The sequence below is a fragment of the Notechis scutatus genome, chromosome 1, assembly GCF_049901735.1.
Source record: "Notechis scutatus isolate UNSWTSFEM ecotype Mainland chromosome 1, rNotScu1.2, whole genome shotgun sequence".
NCBI classification, from domain to species: Eukaryota; Metazoa; Chordata; class Lepidosauria; order Squamata; family Elapidae; genus Notechis; species Notechis scutatus.
In genome coordinates, this window is record NC_142009.1 from 286,263,675 (window position 1) to 286,287,159 (window position 23,485).

The window sequence follows — 23,485 nt, forward strand, 5'->3', positions numbered from 1 at the left end:
CCCGGAAGTGATTGAGCAAGAACTGGTGCCTGGAAGTGCCTAGTACCAGTTTCTCAAGGGTGACCTTTCCGGCTTGGTTACCTTTCATTTCCTGTAAGACTTAGGGCGAGCGCCTCCTCGCAAGGATGCAAACTCTATCGTTTTAACTCTTAGCTGTCAGATTCACCTCAGCGGTGAATTGCATCGTGTGATTTCCTTCGCAGAAAACTGTAGGGGAGTTGCTCGAGAATAGCTCCTGTTAATACTGAAGGGGATTTCGAACACGATAAATGGTTGGCAATCTGTTCTCCGTAAGGCTGCTAAACCGAATGGCGGCAAATTTGAAAAAAATGGTAGGCATTTAAGGTTCAGGTCTTTGTCTCGCTCGTTTCGTAACCGTGATACCTGACTTGATGTCATATGCAACACTAATGTAGCAATATTGTGGAATTCTAAGAGGTTCAACAAGAATAGCAGGCAATTAACTGTGAGATGGGACATCTTCCTAGGTTGCTATTTTTTAAAAAAAAAATCGGCAAACTCCAGTGCATACCGTAGGTCAAGCCTTAAATGTGTACGTTCTTGCTTTTTTCTTTAAAGTCATCAAATGCGAAGGATGGTGCCCTCGAAGACAAGCGTAGCAAGATCATGGCTAGAGGACTTCCGAAGCAAAAGCCGATTGAAGGAGTTAAGCAAGTGCTGCTTGTAGCTTCTGGTAAAGGGGGCGTAGGAAAGTCCACAACAGCCGGTAAGTTGTTCATATTATATTAGGAATATGATACATGCATATCCGTGTTTAACGTTTTAATGTATGCATTCTATTATTACTATTATTATTACATTTTCCCTGCATTTTGTGTATGTGTGTGTACACACACACACATTACACGCACATGCACACATAACATTCATGCACACACATGCATGCACACACATGCACACATAACATACACATATGCATGCACACATACACATGCATACATTATATTCATACACATACATTTTACACACATATATATACACACATGCATACATAACATTCATACACCCATATGCATGCACACATACATGCATACATAGCATTTATACACGCATGCATACACACACATATACATATGCATAACATTCATATACTCACATAGTTACTCAAGGCAGCAAATGATACAGAATTAGCATTATCAAAAGGAGTAGGTTTTTTTAAGATTAATTAAGATGTTCAGTCCTTAAGAAGAAGCTTTTTTTCTGATTTATTCAGAAAAATTAATTATCCACCTTTAATTATTTATTAATTAATTATTTTATCCACCTGCCAGCTGTGTTGGGTCTAACTTGTCTTATTTCCGGGCCTAAAGATTAGGAAGAAGGAGACAGAGATCTAGACTGCTGATAAGTAGCACCCTGGCTGAAAAGAATTCACTGGGTTTTTTTATCCCTCCCAGTAAGTTTTGAAATGTTGCTTTCCAAGCAGCATCCATAAAACAGGGTGAAACTATACAGAGCTTGATGTTTGCAAGTTTCTTCAGCCCTTTGATGAATAGTGCCATAGGGGGCCTTAAGGTGGTGTATATGTATGTGCATGCATTTTTCATTCCAGAGATTAATCAGAGCAGAGACATATAACTTTCTTGTGTATGGAGTTTATGTAACTATGAGAGTCTGACAAGAATTAATACATGTGTTTTGTGTCTGTGCATGGGAAGATGTTTTTTCTTTTCTTGTGTTGCATTTGTGTATGTGTTCACAGGAAATCATATGGAGGGCTTGTATGTTCTGTTTTGTGTCTTGTGTTCAGAGAGGAAAGGAGGAGTCTCTACTCTCCAACCACTTTTCCCTTAGGGATGAATTGGGGAAATATATTCAGGAATGTTTTTCTCTGCAAAATGTCTGGGTAAGATATTTTTCAGGAAAAGATATTAAAATGGATGTACAAAAGAAATCGGCTGATGTCTTAATTAAAAGACATATACAAATAATGAGATTGACCTTGATAATTTTCCTATGTTGGATTTATAAAAGAGACTTGTTAAACTTTGAAGAATTTGTGAGAAGTGTAGGAGAAGAAGCAGTGCTTGGGGACAGAATCAAGAGAGGAATCAGTCTGGAGTAATTGTGTTTCCAGAAGAGTTCAAAATTCTGACTTCCCTCCTTGAATTCTATTCTTATCCAGCACTAATTTTGTGTTGATAAAATTATTAGTTGATAAAATTCTTGTGTATAGGCTTCAGCAATAAATATTCTTAACTGGAACTTAAAACGTGATCCTGATTGTTCGCGCATGACAAAAGGAACAAAAATTAATAAGTTTTAGGATATTATGTAAGAGGCTAAAGATTGAGAAGTTTAAAGAAAGGAATGAAAAGTTGGTTTATTTGATCAAGGTTAGAATAGTTATGTTATCTCTGGTAATGGACTTTTGCTGACATCAGAATTGAAATGACTATGGATTTTTTATAGATAAGAGATGGGAATATGGTAAGAAGAAATCATTTATTGTATTTTAAGAGATGGGATAAGTTACTAAAATGTTTATATACAGGTGAAACTCAAAAAATTAGAATATTGTGCAAAAGTTCATTTATGTCAATAATGGAACTTAAAAGGTGAAACTAATATATGAGATAGACTCATTACATGCAAAGCAAGATAGTTCAAGCTGTGATGTGTCATAATTGAGATGATAATGGCTTACAGCTCATGAAAACACCAAATCCACAATCTCAGAAAATTAGAATATTGTGAAAAGGTTCAATATTCTAGGCTCAAAGTGTCCCACTCTAATCAGCTAATTAAGCCATAACACCTACAAAGGGTTCCTGAGCCTTTAAATGGTCTCTCAGTCTGGTTCAGTAGGAAGCACAATCATGGGAAAGACTGCTGACCTGACAGTTGTGCAGAAAACCATCATTGATACCCTCCATAAGGAGGGTAAGCCTCAAAAGGTAATTGCAAAAGAAGTTGGATGTTCCTAAAGTGCTGTATCAAAGCACATTAATAGAAAGTTATGTGGAAGGGAAAAGTGTGGAAGAAAAAGGTGCACAAGCAGCAGGGATGACCACAGCCTGGAGAGGATTGTCAGGAAAAGGCCATTCAAACGTGTTGGGGATTTTCACAAGGAGTGGACTGAGGCTGGAGTCAGTGAATCAAGAGCCACCACACACAGACGGATCCTGGACATGGGCTTCAGATGTCGTATTCCTCTTGTCAAGCCGCTCCTGAATAACAAACAACGTCAGAAGCGTCTTACCTGGGCTAAAGAAAAAAAGAACTGGTCTTTTGCTCAGTGGTCCAAAGTCCTCTTTTCTGATGAGAGCAACTTTTGCATCTCATTTGGAAACCAAGGACCCAGAGTCTGGAGGAAGAATGGAGAGGCGCACAGTGCAAGATGCTTGAAGTCCAATGTGAAGTTTCCACAACTCTCTTCATACTCTACGTAAATGATCTCTGTGATCATATTAAGAGCAACTGCGTTCTCTTCGCTGATGATGTAAAGCTGTTCAATACCACAGACAATACTGCTACCCTTCAAAAAGACCTCGACTATGTATCAGAATGGTCAAACAAATGGCAACTTCAAATCTCAACAAATAAATGCTCTGTCCTACATATTGGCAAAAAAAATCAGAAAATAAAATGCAAGCTGAATAGTCAAGACCTTGTTGATGATTCAAGCTCTGTAAAGGACCTTGGAATACTCATCTCTAATGATCTAAGTGCTAGAGCTCATTGTAACTACATAGCCAAAAAGGCATTAAGAGTTGTTAACCTAATCCTATGTAGCTTTTTCTCTGGTAATATCACACTACTAACTAGAGCATACAAAACATTTGCTAGACCAATACTCGAATACAGCTCATCAGTCTGGAACCCACATTACGTACCTGATATTAGCACAGTTGAGAAAGTCCAGAAATATTTCACAAGAAGAGTTCTCCGCTCCTCTACTCGTTGCAGAATACCTTATGCCACCAGACTTGAAATTCTAGACCTAGAAAACCTTGAATTACGCCATCTTCGGTCTGATCTAAGTATGGTAGATAAAATCATACATTGCAATGACTTACCTGTCAATGAATACTTCAGCTTCAACCATAACAACACAAGAGCACACAATAGATACAAACTCAAGGGTAACCACATCAAACTTGATTGCAGGAAATACGACTTCAGCAACAGAGTTGTCAATGTCTGGAATACTCTACCTGACTCTGTGGTTTCTTCCCCAAACCCCAAAAACTTTAACCTTAGACTGTCTACTATTGACCTCACCCCTTTCCTAAGAGGTCTGTAGTGGGCGTGCATAAGCGCACCAACGTGCCTACCGTCCCTGTCCTATTGTTTCTTTTATTTTCTTATATGTACCCATTTCATGTATTCATAACTATGTTTTTACTTATACCTATTATCTTGTAAGCAATTGACAAATAAATAAAACATAAAACATAAAACTTCTACAAAAGCTCTGGGAAAGGAAAAAAGTATTAAAAAGAGAATTGGGCTCTGCAGACAAGCTTTATGGGGATGCTGACTTCATTTTCCAGCAGGACTTGGCACCTGCCCACACTGCCAAAAGCACCAAAACCTGGTTCAGTGACAGTGGGATTACTGTGCTTGATTGACCAGCAAACTCACCTGACCTGAACCCCATAGAGAATCTATGGGGCATTGCCAAGAGAAAGATGAGAGACATGAGACCGAACAATACAGAAGAGCTGAAGGCCGCTATTGAAGCATCCTGGTCTTCCATAATACCTCAGCAGTGCCATAGGCTGATAGCTTCCATGCCACACCGCATTGAGGCAGTAATTGCTGCAAAAGGGGCCCAAACCAAGTACTGAGTACATATGCACGCTTATACTTTTCAGAGGTCCTGTTCTATGTACAATCCTTGTTTTATTGATTGCATGTAATATTCTAATTTTCTGAGATTGTGGATTTGGGGTTTTCATGAGCTGTAAGCCATAATCATCTCAATTATGACACATCATGGCTTGAACTGTCTTGCTTTGCATGTAATGAGTCTAACATATATTAGTTTCACTTTTTAAGTTGTATTACTAAAATAAATGAACTTTTGCACCATATTCTAATTTTTCAATTTTCACCTGTATAAACAGGGAAGTCAGTTTATACATTTCCTTTTCTTTATATTCTATTTTTTCTTCTTTGTACCTTTTTTATTTTTAGTTTGTATTACAATTTTTATTGTTGTAAGTTGTATTTTTTTTAATAAAATGGTTTGTTAAATAAATAAATACTTTTTTCTGCCACTTGCAGATCCCTTTGACCAATTTTCCAACCAGATCTTTTTTTGACTTTTTTCTCCATATGCCAAGTTTGATCCTTTTCTGTTGGCAGAGTCTTACAGTATTCTGCTAATGGACAGACAAACAAACTCCAAGCTCATTTCCATAATTTCTTTTTAACATTCCAGGCTTACAGCTAATTTATTGCCAATGGTTGCCCCCTTCAGTTTCATTATACCACTGAACTCTTTAGAGTTGCAGCTTTGTTTATTCCAAATAATTTTTCCTTTGTCCTTCTTCTGTGCTAGATTTAATTCAGAAAGTCTAGGTTAGCATCCAGTTTCCTACAAATCTGCCTTCACCCACCTCAGTCATCCTTTGGGTTATAACCCATTTTTATTTAAAAAAAAAAAAGGAAGTGAAGGCCAGGAAGTCCTTTTTCTCAGTTATTGTAAAATAGACTCCGCTAGAATTAAGATTCGGACCATCATCTGTCTTAACTATTGCAGTGGTATTTAAATTCAACTGATTAGTGAATTGCCACCATTTTTTAATTTCAAAGTATTGTGTTTAATCTTTGTCTTATATTTGAGATTTATGTTAATTATTAATTATGTATTTGTATTTAATTGTAAATCATCATGAGACTATTGATTTGATGCTTTCTATAAATAAATAAGAATCAAGATCCCATGCAATCTCTGGGTGTCATAACATGTTCCTCATCCTGACTTAAAATGTACAGATTATGCTTTCCAAAGTATTATTTCCAGTATTATTAGCTATGGATTACAACAACTACAACTCAGTGATTAATTGCCCAGATTTTTTAAAGAAAAATATAGCTCAGCAATGTAGACACATTCCTTCTATTGATTGAACTTTTGATGTTAACGCTGCAAGAATTTTAATAAATTCTTTTTCTTTTTCAGTAAATGTAGCTCTTGCATTGGCAGCAAATGAACCGGTAAGTGACCATTGAAGATTCGTTTCAGGTAGTAATAGATTAATATTACTATCTTCTCTTTAGGGATAGGTTTAAACCAGTTGCAATGCTGCGATTTCAATACGTGGTTTTAGATAATAAAGGTTAAATTATTTTCCCCTCCAGGATTCTTTGAATAAGAATGTTGAAGAAAATGTGAAAATTATTATTTCTAATTGCAACATGAATATTGCACAACTACTATGAAGCATTGCACACTGGGGAGCAATAAAATGTATTCTTAGAATTTTACAATTTGATGCATGCATATGTCCTCTTGTATAGAATTGTAGAATAGGAAGGGTCCTTGGAAGTCTTCCAGTCCAAGCCCCTGCCCAAGGCAGGAATCCTTGTATTATCTGAGCCAAATTGTTGCCCTATCTTTTCTTGAAAACCTTCTAGTAATGGAGCACTCACAGTTTTGGGAGGCAAACTGTTCCACTGCTTAATAATTCTTGCTGTCAGGAAATTCCTCATTTCCAGGCTGGATTTCCCTCTGATGAGTTTCCAAGCATTGCTCCTTGACCTATTGTTGGGTGCTGTGGAGAAAAATTGATTCCTTTTCGCTGAGCCTGCCCTTCAAGTATTGGAAGACTGCTATCTTGACTGCTTCACACTTCTCTTTGTTACGCTTAAACATACCTAGTTCCTTTAGCTGTTCATCTTCATTGTTCTTCTCTGTACTCTTTCTAGGGCCCCCCAGCATCTGTTTTGTATTGTGAGGAGAATTAGGCTCAGTATTCTAAATGGGGACTCACCAGCACAGTACAGACAGAGGAGGTATTCAGCAGGTTCTGACCAGTTCTGGAGAACCAGTAGCAGAAATTTTGAGTAGTTCAGAAAACTGGCAAATACCACCTCTGACTGGAGATTTTGCAGTATCTTTCCCCTGCCATACCCACAAAGCCACGCCCACAGAACCGGTAGTAAAAAAAATCTTGAATCCCACCACTGAGTGTTACTATTCCTGTGCAAAGGTCAGGATGAGGAATACCTGATTTGAAATTTGTGGGGGGAAGGGTAAATATGAACTATCAGCATGGTGTAATAATAAAGAAAAAAACCATTTTTAATCTGCGTCAAAAGATTGTAATTTTAAAATCCTGGGAAGTAATTCAGTTTCAAGTTTTAATTCAGTCACCTCAACTAATGTGTCTAGTTACAGTTTCAGAGAAGATAGTATAGCTTCAGAGAAGGATGGTAAGGATTATGATGGATCTAAAAGTTAAGTTCTGTGAAGAAAGGTTGAAGGAGCAGGGCATGTTGAGCCTTGAGAAGATGCAGAGGAGATAAGAAAACAGTCTTCAAATATTTGAACAAATGTCATGCAGAAGGAAATCACAATCTGTTCTATCGTTCCAGAGCAGGACATAGAATAATATATTTAAATTAGAGGAAGGTATATTCTAATTTTATTCATGTATTTGTTTGATTTGTATCTCATCTTTCTTTTATGAGCCCAAGATGTCGTATGTTTTTCTCCATTAAACAATTCTTTGAGGTAATGCTACAGTTTAGTAATAGAAATAAATGCTCAATGGCTTCCTTTCACTGAATTCAAATGAAGCCAACTTCTGTTTGACAAGGATGTATTAATGTGGATTCCTACACTGAGAAGTTTATGAGACTTTATTGATCAAATGCTAGGGTGTCTTCCAACTTCAATACATTAAATACAATGTATAATATCATCACAACCATTTTTTCTGATAGATTTTATTTAGTGTATGATAATGAAATAAAACAGAATTTCTGCATGTGGAGTAAATTTTTGTAATTTACGTTTTTGTAATTTCTCCTTGAGGGGAGAAGTTTCAACTTTCCCCCTCTAGACACAGCTATAGAGCATTACATGCCAAAACAACTAGACACAAAGATAGTTTCTTCCCCCATGCCATGGTTTACTCTGCTAAACACCTAACTCCCACAGCATTGTCTTATGCCTAAAGATGTTTACCTAGGTAGTAGGGTGAATTGCTCCTATCCTTGTCATCTTCTTATCTTTCCCATCTTTTCATCTTCTCATCTTTCTCACTGCTCATCTTTCCTACTACGTTCTCCTATTGGTATATTATGATTTATCAATTGTATCTTATGATTTATGATTAGATCTTATGATTTGTGATCTATGACTTATCACTTTGTTGTTGTTTGTATGTACCCTGAGAGCTTATGCACCAGAACCAAATTCCTAGTATGTCCAATCATACTTAGCCAATAAAGCTATTCTGTTCTGTTCTGTTCTGTTCTTATAATGTGCTAATCCTCATAGAAAATAAGCATAAAATTGAGGTTGATAGTTTACAAAGCATTGTGCAGATGCTGAAGATATTTGCGTGTCTCTGAAGACAGCAGGCATTATACTATCTTCCTTCTTAGTCGATTGTAATTTTTCTGATAACAGATTTTTTTTTTAAAAAAAAAAACACTTTCAAATGACAGTAGTCAGGTCTGCACCCCTAGGAAACCTCTAAAGCAGCGGGTTCAAACTCAAGCCCTGCAGGCCGGATCTGATCCATGGGCTGCTTAGATCTGGCCTGCAGGGCAGCCCTGGAAACAGCAAAGGACCTCTGCCAGCAAAAATGGAGCTCTGTTTTCGCTGGCAGAGGGCTGCAGGAGGCCATCCAGACCAAAACTGGGGCCTGGGGGGACATGCTGCACACGGCTCCCCCGTGCTCAGTTTTCGCTGGCAGAGGGCTAGCAAAACAAACTAAAAGCAAAACAAAACCAAAGGAGAAATATTTCCCCTTTTGCATTTGAGCATCCAAGAAGGGACAGGAAAGGAGAAAGGGAAAGAGGGAAGGCAAAAAGAAGGAAAAATAGGAAGAGAAGAAGAAAGAAGAAGGAAAGAGGGGAACGAAGAAGGAAGGAGAAGGAAGAAGGAAAGAAAAAGAAAAGGAAGGAAGGAAGGTCCTGCCTTAGCACTTGGCCATCAGCAGACCCTTGTCTGGAGGATAAGGGTTTGGAGCTCTCGCTGGTCTCACCTTCCTCTGCTGGAGCCAATGGATCCTCCCAGCCCTGCCCAGGCCACCAAAGATGCCCCCAACACAAGCGATGTTGAGCTGGCCATGCCCCCCCAGCCACGTGCCCCCCTCCCAAGGTCAAACACAACCCTGATACGACCCTCAATGAAATTGAGTTTGACACCCCAGCTCTAAAGAGTTCTAAGCTCTTCTAGGCTGGCAAGCTTTCATTCTAGGTTGTGTATTTAATGAAAACATAACTACAGACAATTTATTGTAGCAGAAACAATTCAAATTAATAGAAACAAGTTACAATACATCAAGATTTCTTGTTTATGAAGAGGGTGTTTTAGTGAGGAAACACCAGCTGTGTGTGTGACTAAAGGTGGCACAGATCCAGTTGAGAAACTATGCTTATGCTGTCACCATGTGGGGGGAGTTTCTTTAAAAATTGCTTTTATCAAGGAAAGCTGTGATGCTAACCATCAGTTTTGTATGAATTATAGCAAAAGGGAATAATCTGTTCAGCGGTGAAAGAAAGGATTGCTGTTAATTTGCAGTTAGCACATTTTGTGTGAATATAAAAAAGGACACCAAGTCAAATAAAAATAAATAAGGAGCCATTTAAGTGAATACACTGTTTTGTCCGCTGGGCTATTTATTTATGTTTCAGCTGTTTTGCTTCTTTGAAGTGGTGCATAAACTATATTTAAAAAGCAAACATATAATAAAACCACCAAAAACAGCAAAGATCTAAAAAGGGAAACAATTGTAATAATAATACCCCTTCCCAAGTCCTATTACGATGCCTCATTATGGTGGAGGTAGGTAGGGCAGTTCTGGGATGGATAAGCAAAAAATGCTAGATCTCCATATACCTGCAAGGTTACCCAAGGCCCGAAAATCTTCCCAGCTGCCCAGCTAAAACAAATGGCACTTATACTGGGCAGCAGAAATACAGGAAGACAAAGAAGATGGATAATCACCAATGTGACAATAGAAAGTCATCCCTTCATATTGTGGCAGGCAAAGGCAATGATGACCAATTTTGTATTTTACCAAGAAAATCACATCAATAAAGGAAAATGATTGACAATAATGTGCCAGCAGATGGCATCTCAGGTCATGTGACACTCAACTTCCTAATGAGTGACTGTTGAAGATCTTTTAGGATACCAAAACTGTTTTATAATATGAGTGTTTATAGACTTTGGGATATCAACTTCCTGATGTTGTCATGCAAGAAAAAAAATCTAAAGTTGCAAAGACAGAATTATAGTGGGAATATGGAACATGGGAAACCTTAATAGACTGAAAGTTGAAATAAATCAGCTCCACATTGAATGTTAGGCATCAGCAAAATAAAATGGACCAGAATTGGACACTTTTGCTAGATCATACTGTTTATTATTAAGAACATGAAGAACTAGAAAGGAAGGGCATTGCTTTCATAATAAGGCAGGATCATCATCCTCTTTTAACATCCCCATAATCCCTTGCAGGGTGGAGTCGGGGCAGCTGAATGGAGCTGAGTATTTACGGGCTGGATGCTTTTCCTGTCAGCAATGTGGAGTTGTTTTTCAGCAGATATGTTCTGAGTGTGCCCATTGAAAGAAATATCTGCCTCTACCTAAGACTGAATTCACGGCCTCCTGATTGTGAGGCAAGGGCTCCACCTCTAGGCCACTGCACCACTCAAAATAAGGAAGGATATACCAACGATAATGCTTGGATACAAAGCAGCCATTGACAATCCCAATTAGACTTTGTGGACAACTCTTTAGTGTGATGATTGTTCAAGTTTATGCACCACACTGATGTAAAAGTGGAGGCTCGGTTAGTTAAGAATCGCCCTACCCAGAGAAGGAAGTGGTGCTGGAGGAGGAGGAGGAGGAGGAGTGGAGTGGAGAAGCAAGCAACTCGGCGCTACCATTGTGGCGGCTTTGCCTGCATTTCCGAGGCTTCGATGTTGGGAGAGGCAGCAAGGGCTGGAAAAGGGGGGAGCTGTGCATGGCTCCGTCTCTCTTTCCTTTCCTGCCTGCACGTGGGCAGGAGGGAGGAAAGAGAGCCGGGAGCAATTCAACGCTAGAAAAAAAAATCCCCCAACCAATGAGAACACACCCCCACCCAATCAGAACACAGCCAAGCCCCCACCCAGTCAAGTCGCATTCCCACTGGCAGTTAAAAGAAAAAAAACAGCTGCAAGCTCACATTACTCCAAGAAGCACAAAGCCGAAGACACAAGCCTGAAGATGACGAATGAGATTTCGTCGAAACGTCGCCAAAATACTTCCAATTTTACGCGGGAGAAAACCTGAATAACCAAAGATCCACATACAATTACCCGCAAAAACCTCAGAAAACAAATTAAAATTTATATTTAACATTAAAAAAAATATTAAATATATTAGCTTTTTTAAAAAAATGTATTAGTGGTCCTCGGGATTTAAAAGTATGAGTTTGGTGGTCCCTGAGATCCAAAAGGTTGGCGACCCCTGGTCTATAGAACATATCATAAACTGCCCATGTTTAAGTTCCAAATCAAGCTAAACATAAAGAATAAAACCAACTAGTTTTCATAATATGATAATGAAGATAAACCTGCTGTTTTCAAGATGAATGCTAGGAATTGTTTTGAATTCTTGAAATTCACTGACTGTGAACCAGAGAAGCTTTGAAAGCTCATCAAATAAGTTATAAGAGGATATATATAGCTCATGGTCAAATTGAGAGAAGCCAAAACCAAGATCATAGTGCTACTAACTAGAAGTCTCATTCTTGTAGCCACTTCTTAGGAACAACTAGAGAAAGGTCTCCAGTTTTAGAACATATGTCGGCAAATATTTAAGAGTATTAGAATATAGAATATTAATATTAGAACAGACTTAACAACAGCAAGGCAGTCTTTTCTGGCTGTCTCATTCGAAGAGTTGTCTATGAAATGTAATTGCCTCAGTTAATTTTAGCTGGCAGTCTAGGTGATGTTTTTTGAACTATATCAGTTCATGTTTGCATCAGCAATTGACTAAGGAAGATTGATATTTAAAAAATGTAGGTGAAAAGTGTCATACTTGTGCATGTATAACATTCATCTCTCCTTTCTAAGGCTTGCATCCCTGCATACCTGGAAACAATTGTCTGCTTCTGCTTATAGTAATTATAGCTTATTTATTTCCTTTGCAACAGCTACTCTACATTGGTTTTTGAAACACAGATTAAATTGCTTTCAAATGCTTAATTTATAGAACTCAGACTTATGGATTGAAGACTTGTTGTTGTTGTTAGTTGCGAAGTCATGTCCGATCCATCACGACCCCATGGACAACGTTCTTCCAGGCCTTCCTGTCCTCTATCATTCCCCAGAGTCCATTTAAGCTCACACCGACTGCTTCAGTGACTCCATCCAGCCATCTTATTCTCTGCTCTCCCCTTCTTCTTTTGCTCTCAATCGTTCCCAGCATTAGGCTCTTCTCCAGTGAGTCTTTCCTTCTCATTAGATGGCCAAAGTATTTGAGTTTCATCTTCAGGATCTGGCCTTATAAAGAGCAGTCAGGGTTGATCTCCTCTAGGATTGACCGGTATTATATTCTTTCTAAAAATGAGCTGAGGCAGGCATTGAAGAATGAAACAATGTTTATTGTAACAAAGAAACAGGTTACCCTAGTCTGCCGATATGTTGCTGAATCGGCCAGCTGACAGGTAACAGCTGATGCTGTCTGATAGCTCCCTTTTATAGTTCACTGTCAGGCTGCTCAGCCAATCAGAACAAACACAACTCCCACTCAAATTGCAGACCAACAAATAGAACTTCTGTAGAACACAATATTCCTTTCCCCCAGCTAGGAGCATGCATAATCATTTAAATAGGTGAGACGTCGTCTCTCTCGCCCCGACCTGCGCAGTTCAGTCTTTGCAGCTGGTTGGAATAGATCAGCTGTCACCAAACGCTCCGGATGTGGTGGCTCTGGATTTCTCGCTGAAGATGAGTCGGACTCTCAAGAACTCTTCATCAGGTAAGTTTGTGTCAGCACGTGCATCACTCATCGGTGTCTCGTACTCCGGTGTGTCATACCCACAAAACATTCCCTCTGTTCGTTCCCCTCTGAGTTACTCTGGGATGAGCCCCAACGACCTCTCAATTGGTCGATATGGCGTCACCATATTCTGCCATCCTGTAACAAAATTTTATAAGACCTGGGGCCTGTGACAGCCACCACTTGACCGGACAACCAGAGGGGATTACCCCCAAAATTCCTAGCATACACAGGGTTGTTTACCTGGAATGACCTCACCTGGCTAAAAGAATCTAATGGAATTGAAGGAAAGTAGCTTGGATGGAGCCTATCTAAATTATTCCTAAGCCTACGTCCTATCAGCATCTCTGCTGGAGAACGATTTGTCACTGAGCTAGGGGTGATATGTTGTGATAGTAAATAAGTGGCTAATTTTGAGTGCCAATCTTCTCCCTCGAGTCTGCCTAAAACATCCTTGCCTGCCCTTACGGCCCTTTCAGCTTGTCCATTCGCTGCCGGGTGATAAGATTCGCTGCCGAGTGATTGTCAGAGTGTGCCGGACCCCCTCTTAGCTAGAAACAATTTGAAACTAGCTGATGCAAATTGTGGACCATTGTCCGAAACAAGAACATCTGGAAAACCATGAGTTGCAAACAAACGGTCTAACGCTTTTATGACAGCTGTCGAAGTAGTAGAATGCATGAGGGACAACTCAACCCATTTGGAATAAGAGTCCACTACAATTAAGAATATGCGGCCGTGGAAAGAGCCCGCCAAATCTATGTGGACTCATGACCATGGGGACTTAGCCGATTCCCATTCCCCTGGATTGGCAGCTGGTGGGGCAGGCCTCGATAGTTGGCATGCCTGGCACGTCCTGACCTTAGTAGTTATGTCTGTGTCTATGCCTAGCCACCAGACATAACTCTTTGCCAGTGCCTTCATTCTGGCAATACCCGGATGTCCTTCATATAAGCTATTATCCCAGGCCTCAACCTACTAGGTACAATGACATGGCAACCCCATAATAAACACCCCTGCTGTGTGGACATCTCATGCTGCCTGGCTCTAAATGGTAAGAAATTGGTGTCTAATTTTCCTTTAGGCCAAGCCCTTCTCACCCAGTCCAAAACGTGTAATTTTATTTGGTCTTTTGATGAACATTGAGCAATATCAGCTGCAGTCAGAGGTAATTGTTGATCATCCAAAGAGAACACAGTTAATGATGGTGTGGGGTCAATTACAGGGGTTGGTAAAGGACAACGGCTTAAAGCGTCTGCATGACTAAGGTGTTTCCCGGCTCTGTATATTAATGTATATGAATAGGCAGCAAGGAATATTGTCTACCTAGTCATTTTTTGAGACAACTGTAGGACTTGGACGATCTCCAGACAAAATGCCTAATAAAGGTTTGTGATCGGTCACAAGCTGAAAATGGTGACCATAGAGGAACTCATGAAATTTTTTTATGGAAGCGACTGCTGCTAAGGCTTCCTTATAGATCTGTGCATAATTTCTCTCAGTACTTGATAAGGTCCTGGAGAAATATGGTATTGGCGCTTCCAGGCCATTTGGCAATTTGTGTGTCAACACAGTGCCTATCCCAAAAGGGGATGCATCACAGCAAAGTATCAAAGGTAAATCCCTGTCAAATTGTATTAACACACTCAGATGACAACAGAGCTTTGACAGCATTGAAAGAGAATTCTTCTTTGGGCCCCCATGACCAGGAAGCCTTCGCATCCAATAATCTATGTAACTGTTCCGCCACAGAAGCCTTATGTGGAAGAAAAGCTATAGAGGAGCCCCAAAAACGCTTGCAGTTCAGTCTTATTGGATGGTGTAGGGGTATCCTTAATAGCTCTTACCTTTGACTCAATGGAATGAATACCTTTGGCATCTATGTGGTATCCCAGAAAATCTACTTGGCTGACTGCAAATTTGCATTTGTTTTCCTTCAATTTAAGGCCTGCTGTTTTGAAACAGGCTAGGACCCTTCTGAGACGTCTGCAAAGTTCTTCTTTGTTGCAAGCAGAAATGAGAACATCATCGAAGTATGGCACTACCCCCGGAATGCCCTGAAGCAGTCTCTCTATCAGGCATTATAATCTAGTACATTTAAAAGCACCACGATGAGTGACAATTGTCTGTGCCTTCGCTGTAAGGTTGTCAACAGGTAGCTGTTGATAAGACTGAGCCATATCGAGTTTTGCAAAAATAGACCCCTTTCCCAGTAAATGGAACAGATGCTGGATTATTGACACTGGGTAAGCATTGGTTTGCAAACCCTTATTTATGGTACTTTTATAGTCTGCGCAAATCCTGATAGAACCATCACGCTTCAAAGGTGTCACAATAGGGGTCTCCCATTTTGCAAAATCTGTGGGTTCTAGAACCCCTTGGCCTATTAATTTATCCAATTCAGCATCTATTGTAGATCATAATGCAAAAGGAACTTTTCTAGGTTTTAACCTGATGGCTGCTATATTGGGGTCCAAGGTAAATGAGATTGGAGTTCCTACATACTGACCTAATTCTTTGCTAAATATTTCCTTAAAATCATTCAATAATGCTTGTAAATCCTGATCCTGAATGGAATGTATTCCAGATATTGTAAGTCCCAAAAATGTGAACCAGTCTAACCCTAATAGGCTTGGTAGGTTGCCTTCTACTATTGTGAGAGGAAGTAGTCCCTCAAAGTTTTGAAACTGGATATTGAATTTACCTGTGCCCTTTACTGGAATGGAACACCCTTGGTAGTCTTTTAAGGACAGTTTGCATGGCTGGAGATGTTTTTTTGTGATAGCAGGAACTAACCTTTTTAACGTGCTCCAGGATACAATGGAAAGCAATGAGCTGGTATCAACTTCCATTGGATACTGCTTTCCTTCTAAGGAGACAGTCACATGAATTTTGTTAGTATAGATCTGGTTAAATTTGTTAGGTGACTTAGAATTGTAAGAAGCCCTAATAATAGTAAAACATTCTTCTTTTTGTTTTTGTAATCTAACTTGAGGCTGATATTGTGGATTAAAGTTTTTTCCTGATTTGCAAACCCTAGCTATGTGTCCCTTTCTTTGACATTTTAAACAAATTACGTTTCTAAATCTGCATGTGGATCTAAAATGATTACCACTGCAACTCAGGCAGGTTGTTTGCGGTTACATAGGTTTGTTATCAGGAATCCAATTCTTTCGCTGTGGTGGAGGCTGTCCTCTGAGGTGATTTACATCTTCATCGGCTTCAGAATTTTTGTCAGGAAAACTGTCATAATGCACAATAGAGTTCGGGTTGGATGTAGCAGTGCTATTAGAGCCTTGTATCTCAGCAGCAGAGATAATTGACATTTCTCCTCAACAGCCATCTTAAGGGTTAAATCGCCCTTGGCAAGCAAACGTCTTTGAAGCCTGAGGTCTCGTACACCACATACTAATTGATCCAGTAATTGATCCTCGAGATCCCGGAACCCGCAATGTAGTGCTGCTTTTCAGAGTACTGATAGTCTCTCCCTCAGCCTGTACTCGTCTCCTGAATGCGTGCCGCCTCGCAATTCTGGAAGATGTAGGCGAGTAATAATTACTTAAAAGTTCTTGTAAATCTTCCCAGGATACCGCTTTAACAGTCTGAGGCGCCAACAGCGCTGTGGCGGTATCAAAAACCACGGCCCCGCAAAAGCTTAGGAAATACGCTTTTTTCCTATGGTTTGAAATCTCAGACAAATTAGCAGCATCTAGGAAACAGTCAAAACGATTAATGTAAGATTCCCAAGTTTCTGACGATGGGTGAAAACACAGAAATGTTGGAGCAGTCAACATCTTGTCTATCCTGAGGTAAACAAAAACAAAAAACACAATATCTCTGGCTCTTTCTTCCTCAGCTTTCAGGCAGGCATCCCATCCTCATCACCAATATTATATTCTTTCTAAGAATGAGCTGAGGCAGGCATTGAAGAACGAAACAATGTTTATTGTAACAAAGAAACAGGTTATCCTAGTCTGCCGATATGTTGCTAAATCGGCCAGCTGCCAGGTAACAATTGATGCTGTCTGACAGCTCCCTTTTATAGTTCACTGTCAGGCTGCTTAGCCAATCAGAACAAACAAATTTCCCGCTCAAATTGCGGACCAACAAATAGAACTTCTGTAGAACACAATAACCGGTTTGATCTCCTTGGAATCCAAGGGACTTGCAGGACCCTTCTCCAGCACCATAGTTCAAAGATCTAAATTCTTTGGTGCTCAGCCTTCCTTATGGTCCAATTTTCACAGCCATACATTGCAAGCATGGCCTTGACTATATGTACTTTTGTTGGCAGGGTGATGTCTCTGCTTTTTAATATACTGTCTAGATTTGCCATAGCTTTCCTCCCCAGGAGCAAGCGTCTTAATTTCTTGGCTGTAGTCCCCATCTGCGGTGATCTTGGAGCCCAGGAAAATAAAATATGTCACTACCTCCATTTTTTTCCCATCTATTTGCCAGGAATTGAGAGGGTCAGATGCCATGATCTTAGTTTTCTTAATGTTGAGTTTCAAGCCAACTTTTGCACTCTCCTCCTTCACCCACATCAAGAAGCTCTTTAGTTCCTTTTCACTTTCTGCCATTAGAGAGGTATCATATGCATATCTGAGGTTGTTGATATTTCAACGGCAATCTTAATTCCAATTTGTGATTCATCTAGTCCCGCCTTTCTCATGATGCGCTCTGCATATATGTTAAATAGGACGACAGTATACAGCCTTATCGAACTCCTTTCTCAGTTTTGAACCAAACAATGGTTCCATGTCCAGTTCTCATTGTTGCTTCATGACCCACATATAGGTTTCTCAAGAGACAAATAAGATGGTCTGGTACTCTGATCTCTTTAAGACCTTGCCACAATTTATTGTGGTCTACACAATCAAAGGCTTTAGCATCGTCAATGCAGCAGAAGTAGATGTTTTTCTGGAACTCCCTAGCTTTCTCCAGGATTCAGTGTATGTTGACAATTTGATATCTAGTTCCTCTGCCTCTTCTAAATCCTGCCTGTACTTCTGGTAGTTCTTGGTCCATTACTGCTGGAGCCTAGCTTGTAGGATTTTGAGCATAGCTTTGCTAGCATGTGAAATGAGTGCAATGGTGTGGTAGTTTGAATATTCTTTGGCATTGCCTTTCTTTGGAATTGGAATGTAAACTGACCTTTTCCAATCCTGTGGCCATTGTTGAGTTTTCCAAATTTGCTGGCAAATTGAGTGTAGCACTTTTACTGCATCGTCTTTTAAGATTTTGGATAGCTCAGCTGGAATACTATCACATCTCCTAGCTTTGTTGTTGGTCAGACTTCTTAAGACCCATTCAACTTCACATTCCAGGATGTCTGGCTCGAGGTCACTGACCATCCCATCGTGGTTATCAGGGACGTTAAGCTCATTCTTGTTTAGTTCTTCTGTGTAATTTTGTCACCTCTTCTTCATCTTTTCTGCCTCTGTTAGGTCCCTGCCATTTTGGTCCTTTATCATGTCCATCTTTGAAACATTACCTTCATATCTCCAATTTTCTTGAAGAGACCTCTGGTCCTCCCTATCCTATTGTTTTCTTCTATTTCTTTGCACTGTTCATTTAAGAAGGCATTCTTATCTCTTCTAGCTATTCTCTAGAATTTTGCATTCAATTGGGTGTATCTTTCTCTTTCTCCCTTGCCTTTCGCTTCCCTTCTTTCCTCAGCTATTTGTAAAGCTTCCTCAGACAGCCATTTTGCTTTCTTGCATTTCTTTTTCTTTGGGATGGTTTTAGTTGCTACCTCTTGTACAATGTTGCGAACCTCCATCCATAATTTTCAGGCACTCTGTTTTTCAGATCTAAGCAGCAGATAGATCTCAGCAGATCTATGCTGAGAGAGTAGAGATATATATGAATCATAATAGTAATATTAAACATACATTTTCAAAATAGGAACAGATTAAGAAAAACCACTAGCAAATTATCAGAAAATCAGGATACTTTTGCTGAAAAATGTAATGAAAACAAGGCCATTTTCAAAAAAGTGTTCTGTTTAATTCAGAGGGAGCCAGCAGAGGGTGCTCACCAAGCCAAAATTTATGTTCTGCTGTTTCATCTCTTATGGCACTCCAGTCATGATGTCATGAAACAAATTTAACATGCGCACACACATCTTTCCTAAAGCAGAGTACTTTTAAGGAATTGGAAGTGGGGAGACCGACTAAAAAAATGCAAAAGATTCCATGGCCAAGAATTATTTAGGTGTAACACATACTTGCAAATTGATAAAGAACGAAGTAGTTTTATTTTTTACAGTCAAAGTATATTGAATACAATACATGCTGATATTTACTCTACATTTGGATGTCTGTCCGCCTCTAGGGAATTTGAATATGGAATCTTAAATGTTACTTAGTGATAGAAAAAGAAAATGGATGGGGAAAAAAAAGTAATGTATGTAATTAATTTCAAATGCAGAGATCGGGGAAAGTTAAAAGTCTCCCTAATATTTTGATGCATATTATCTAGAAGAAGGAAATGCATCATATTACATGACTTTCTTTTGTTTTTATTTTTCAAGTAAGAAATACTATTTGTTGGCAATATAATTGAGCAAGGAGAAAAAGATATTAATTTCTCTATGTCAACTAATCTCATTCTGCTGTTTTCCAGAAGTGTTGAACTTAAATTGCCATAATTCTGGCTGTAATTCTGGAAAAAGTTACTTTAATCCTGTGCCATATTCAAATCTATGAATTTACATATCCTGAGCACCACATATGTCTGGCCATGTCATCTAGGAGTACATGGCATTGATATCATCAATACACCAAATAATGCTCTTGCAATTTTTTTAAAAAATCAAATTTTTATTACAATCATTACGATCAGAAAATATGTAGTTAATAAAATTTAAAATTATATGAATTATAACATGAGATTAAAATTAGTCAAAGAAATCACTTGTTGGGTGTCTTCACTGTGATCCAATCATAGATAGCAACGCTCCTTGTTACAAATTGATTGCTGTCTGACATATGCAATAGTTTAGTGCATATTCTTTTTGTCCCCTGATCTTCGTCGTAACAAAGATTTGATTTCAATTTTATGCATATCACGAAGCTGTGATATATGATAATTTCTCCTAACAGCATAAATTATCTCCTCTCTCACACACATGTTGAATACTTTAATTTATTGGGGGGGCAACTTGTTGCCCAGACCTATGTGCAGCTTCCTGGAAACTCACATGCAGTCCCTAACAGCCCTCTAGCTCAGAGGTCTCCAAACTTGGCAACGTTAAGACTTGTGGACTTCAACTCCCAGAATTCTCCAGCCAGCATAGCTTTAATAATAGGAAAGGAATTGTAAATTACCAAAAGGTAAAAGAGAAGGAAAAAAAGAGCCATGAAACTTGGAAGGGGAGAACTATCCTATCAAAATTGGAACTATAAAGAATGTATACAATTAAAAAAAAACTTAAACAAAATAATGAACAATGATTTATGAAACTTGTATGCCACCCAGCTCCCAACAACTCTGGGCAGCTCACAACAATAAATTCCAATACATTCAATAAAAGATAAAGATAAAAGATGGTAAGCACAACAGATTAGATTTAATGAAGTGAGCGGTCTCACTCTCTCCTGCCAAAGATCTGGATAAAGACCATGGCTTTTCTAAACAGAAGCAGAGTGAGGGCTATCTGGATCTTGGGAGAACCTTATTCCAGTGGGCAGGCACTGCTGTAAAGAAGTCCCCAATTCTGTCACTGCTTCAGCTGAATCAGTTTCAGGGTACACATGTTTCTTTTGAAGTACTTTACCATATCTTCTCAAAATGTGTTACAATTTTTTTCTAGAATCTAGTCACAATAGCTTTAAAGTACTTCATAAACAGATTAAAGTCCAAAGTTTAGGAATATGGTTCAACAGAATATCAGTATGTTTCATCTTAACTCCCTTATTGAAATCTTAGTTAGCAATATTAAGATTATTCAACCCATAGAACGCACCCAGAGGCCATATTCAATCATATGTGTTGATTTACTTTAAATTTACTGCATCCCCAACATAAAATATTTGATCTTTAGCATTTATTGCTGCTTCCTCCTAAATTGTGCCATTGACTTTCTCTCCATCGCTTTGTGTCTTATAATCTCTCCCTTCTGTCCAAACAGGAAACCTCATGTAATAATATTAATATTTAATGTAATTGTTATACACTTAGCCAGATTTTTAAGGTAGCTCTGTTTTGTTAGTGATGCAGCTCCTACCAGTAGTATACTATTTGAAGGCAGATAATAAGCCTTTGCACAGTGAAACACCTATTTTAAGAATTTAAAGAACATAATGAAATAATAAGATTATTATTAGTTCCCAACTCACATTCGAGATATTTTCAAAGTTTGATTCAGTCTGAAATAAATATGCAGATCAATCCAGAATCTAGAGGGGTTTTTGCTATTAAAATGTTAGAACCTATAAATTGAAAAAAGAGTGTTCACTAGGTTTGAGCATAAGTAGGCAATTCTGCAAATATTTATCTTTCAAGCAATAATTAGGGGATAATGCATTCGGGTGATGACTTGAAGGGGTTTGATTAGCTGAAAATACAGATAAAAGGAATGAGTCATGAATTGTCATAATCAGGTAAATTATGTGTTTTGTCTGAGAATAAAGGAGTTTGAAAATAATATTGAAGTCTTTGAAATCAGGCACAAAAATGTGGCTTTTTAGTCTTAAAATTATGGCTTTCGTGTGGGAGACATGAAACAGCATAATCTGTCAGAGTAACTCCAATAGGATGTTAAAAGCTTTGTGCATAATAAAGAAGCCTAATTTTTTAAAAAAATATTAAAAGCAATACTAGCTTTGATCTTCATGATTAAGTACATGGTACTGCCTTCCAATGACTTTTACATCAATTTTTTTTTAGAAAAAATGATATTGATTGATTATGCAGTTAGGAAATTGAGATATGCCTCTTAATGGTACAATCAAGAGCATCTTTATACTTTTACACAACACATGCTTTCCCATCCCTTGGCCTCATGACCATAAACATATGATTATAAGGTCTATAGATTTTTTTGGGTGAAATGGTCTGCTGAGATTTGAAAAATACCAGCATTGGTTGGGTTGTACACTAACACTTAAATTTATATACTGCTTCATAGTGCTTTACAACCCTCTCTAAGAAGTTTACAGAGTCAGCATATTTTCCCTAACAATCTGGGTCCTCATTTTACCGACCTCGGAAGGATTGAAGGCTTGAGCTGGTCAGGTTGAGCTGTCAACCTTGAGCTGGTCAGAATTGAACTCTGTCAATCGGCAGACTTAGCCTGCAGTACTGCATTCTGACCACTGTGCCACCATGAAACTTAGCCACACTGTGCTTAGCCAACATGAATGTACCCATAGTTTACTGAATAAATAACAGTAGTAACATAATTAGTCTTAAACTTAATTAGGAATCCCTGTTGTTGCTTCTTGGAAAACAATAAGCTTCTGTGCATCTGTAGCCTTTGTTTGTATTTGGGCTTTTATTATTGACACTGTACTAATATCATTCTTCTGGATATTTTATGGTGATAGACAGACAGACAGACAGACAGACAGACACACACACATATACAGGGTAACATTTTTAAAGTGAATCAATGTACTTTTGCTGTTAGAGAACAATAATGATAGATTTGATATTGCCCAAGAAAAGCACAGGTTTTTGTTTTCCATAAACATGGGAAGCAAACAAGATTTGCAGGCTTTTAATGCTTTAAAAAAACTGAAAAACATGCTTAATCCAAATGAACAGACCCTTCTCCTTACTGTAATGTGACTCTTTATGGCTGAGAACAGCTCTGTTATGGTTTCCATGATTTTATTAGAGTCTCCTGTGTTGCTGGATGCTTAAAAGATCTAGTCTTAGACCAACAGGACAAATGTTTCCCTTATATTTGCCAACGTATAGGTATAGTGTTAATTTAGAGTCATTTCCAAAATCAATTTAAATTTGATGCTACCTAATACCTAAATTAGATCGTCCAAACAATTATTTCCTTCCAAATAACCCAGGTGAATGTTTCTCGCTCAAATTGAAATTTGCTGCTCAGAAGCCCAATGTGTCTGTCACACTTTATGTTTCTGTATCATAACCAGCCTTTTATTGCTGCTAATTGTCACAGCGATGTTTTTCAGTAATACCGCAAAGAAATACAAATGAAGGATCAGTTATGCTTTGGTAACAAAAACAAACTTCTTCTGGTAATCCTGCCCCTAATCTCAAATATGCCTGTATTTTTCTAATTTTCTGAACAATTAGTGT

At 38.6% G+C, this 23,485-nt stretch overlaps 1 protein-coding gene across 7 annotated transcripts in view; it reads left to right on the forward strand.

The window, feature by feature from the left end:
* The first annotated feature begins 3 nt into the window (after positions 1–3).
* NUBPL (NUBP iron-sulfur cluster assembly factor, mitochondrial) overlaps positions 4–23,485 on the forward strand; it is a 65,380-nt gene continuing 41,898 nt past the window's right edge. The window contains exons 1-3 of one of the 7 annotated variants that reach the window (XM_026664518.2): positions 4–332; positions 580–727; positions 6,155–6,189. In XM_026664518.2, the coding sequence (XP_026520303.1) occupies positions 270–332; positions 580–727; positions 6,155–6,189 (246 nt within the window). In that variant the 5' untranslated portion in view covers positions 4–269. Of the gene's footprint in view, positions 333–579; positions 728–6,154; positions 6,190–13,016; positions 13,184–23,485 lie in introns of those variants that run through there. The other 6 variants (XM_087951772.1, XM_087951774.1, XM_087951773.1 and 3 more) reach the window with 6 other exon arrangements.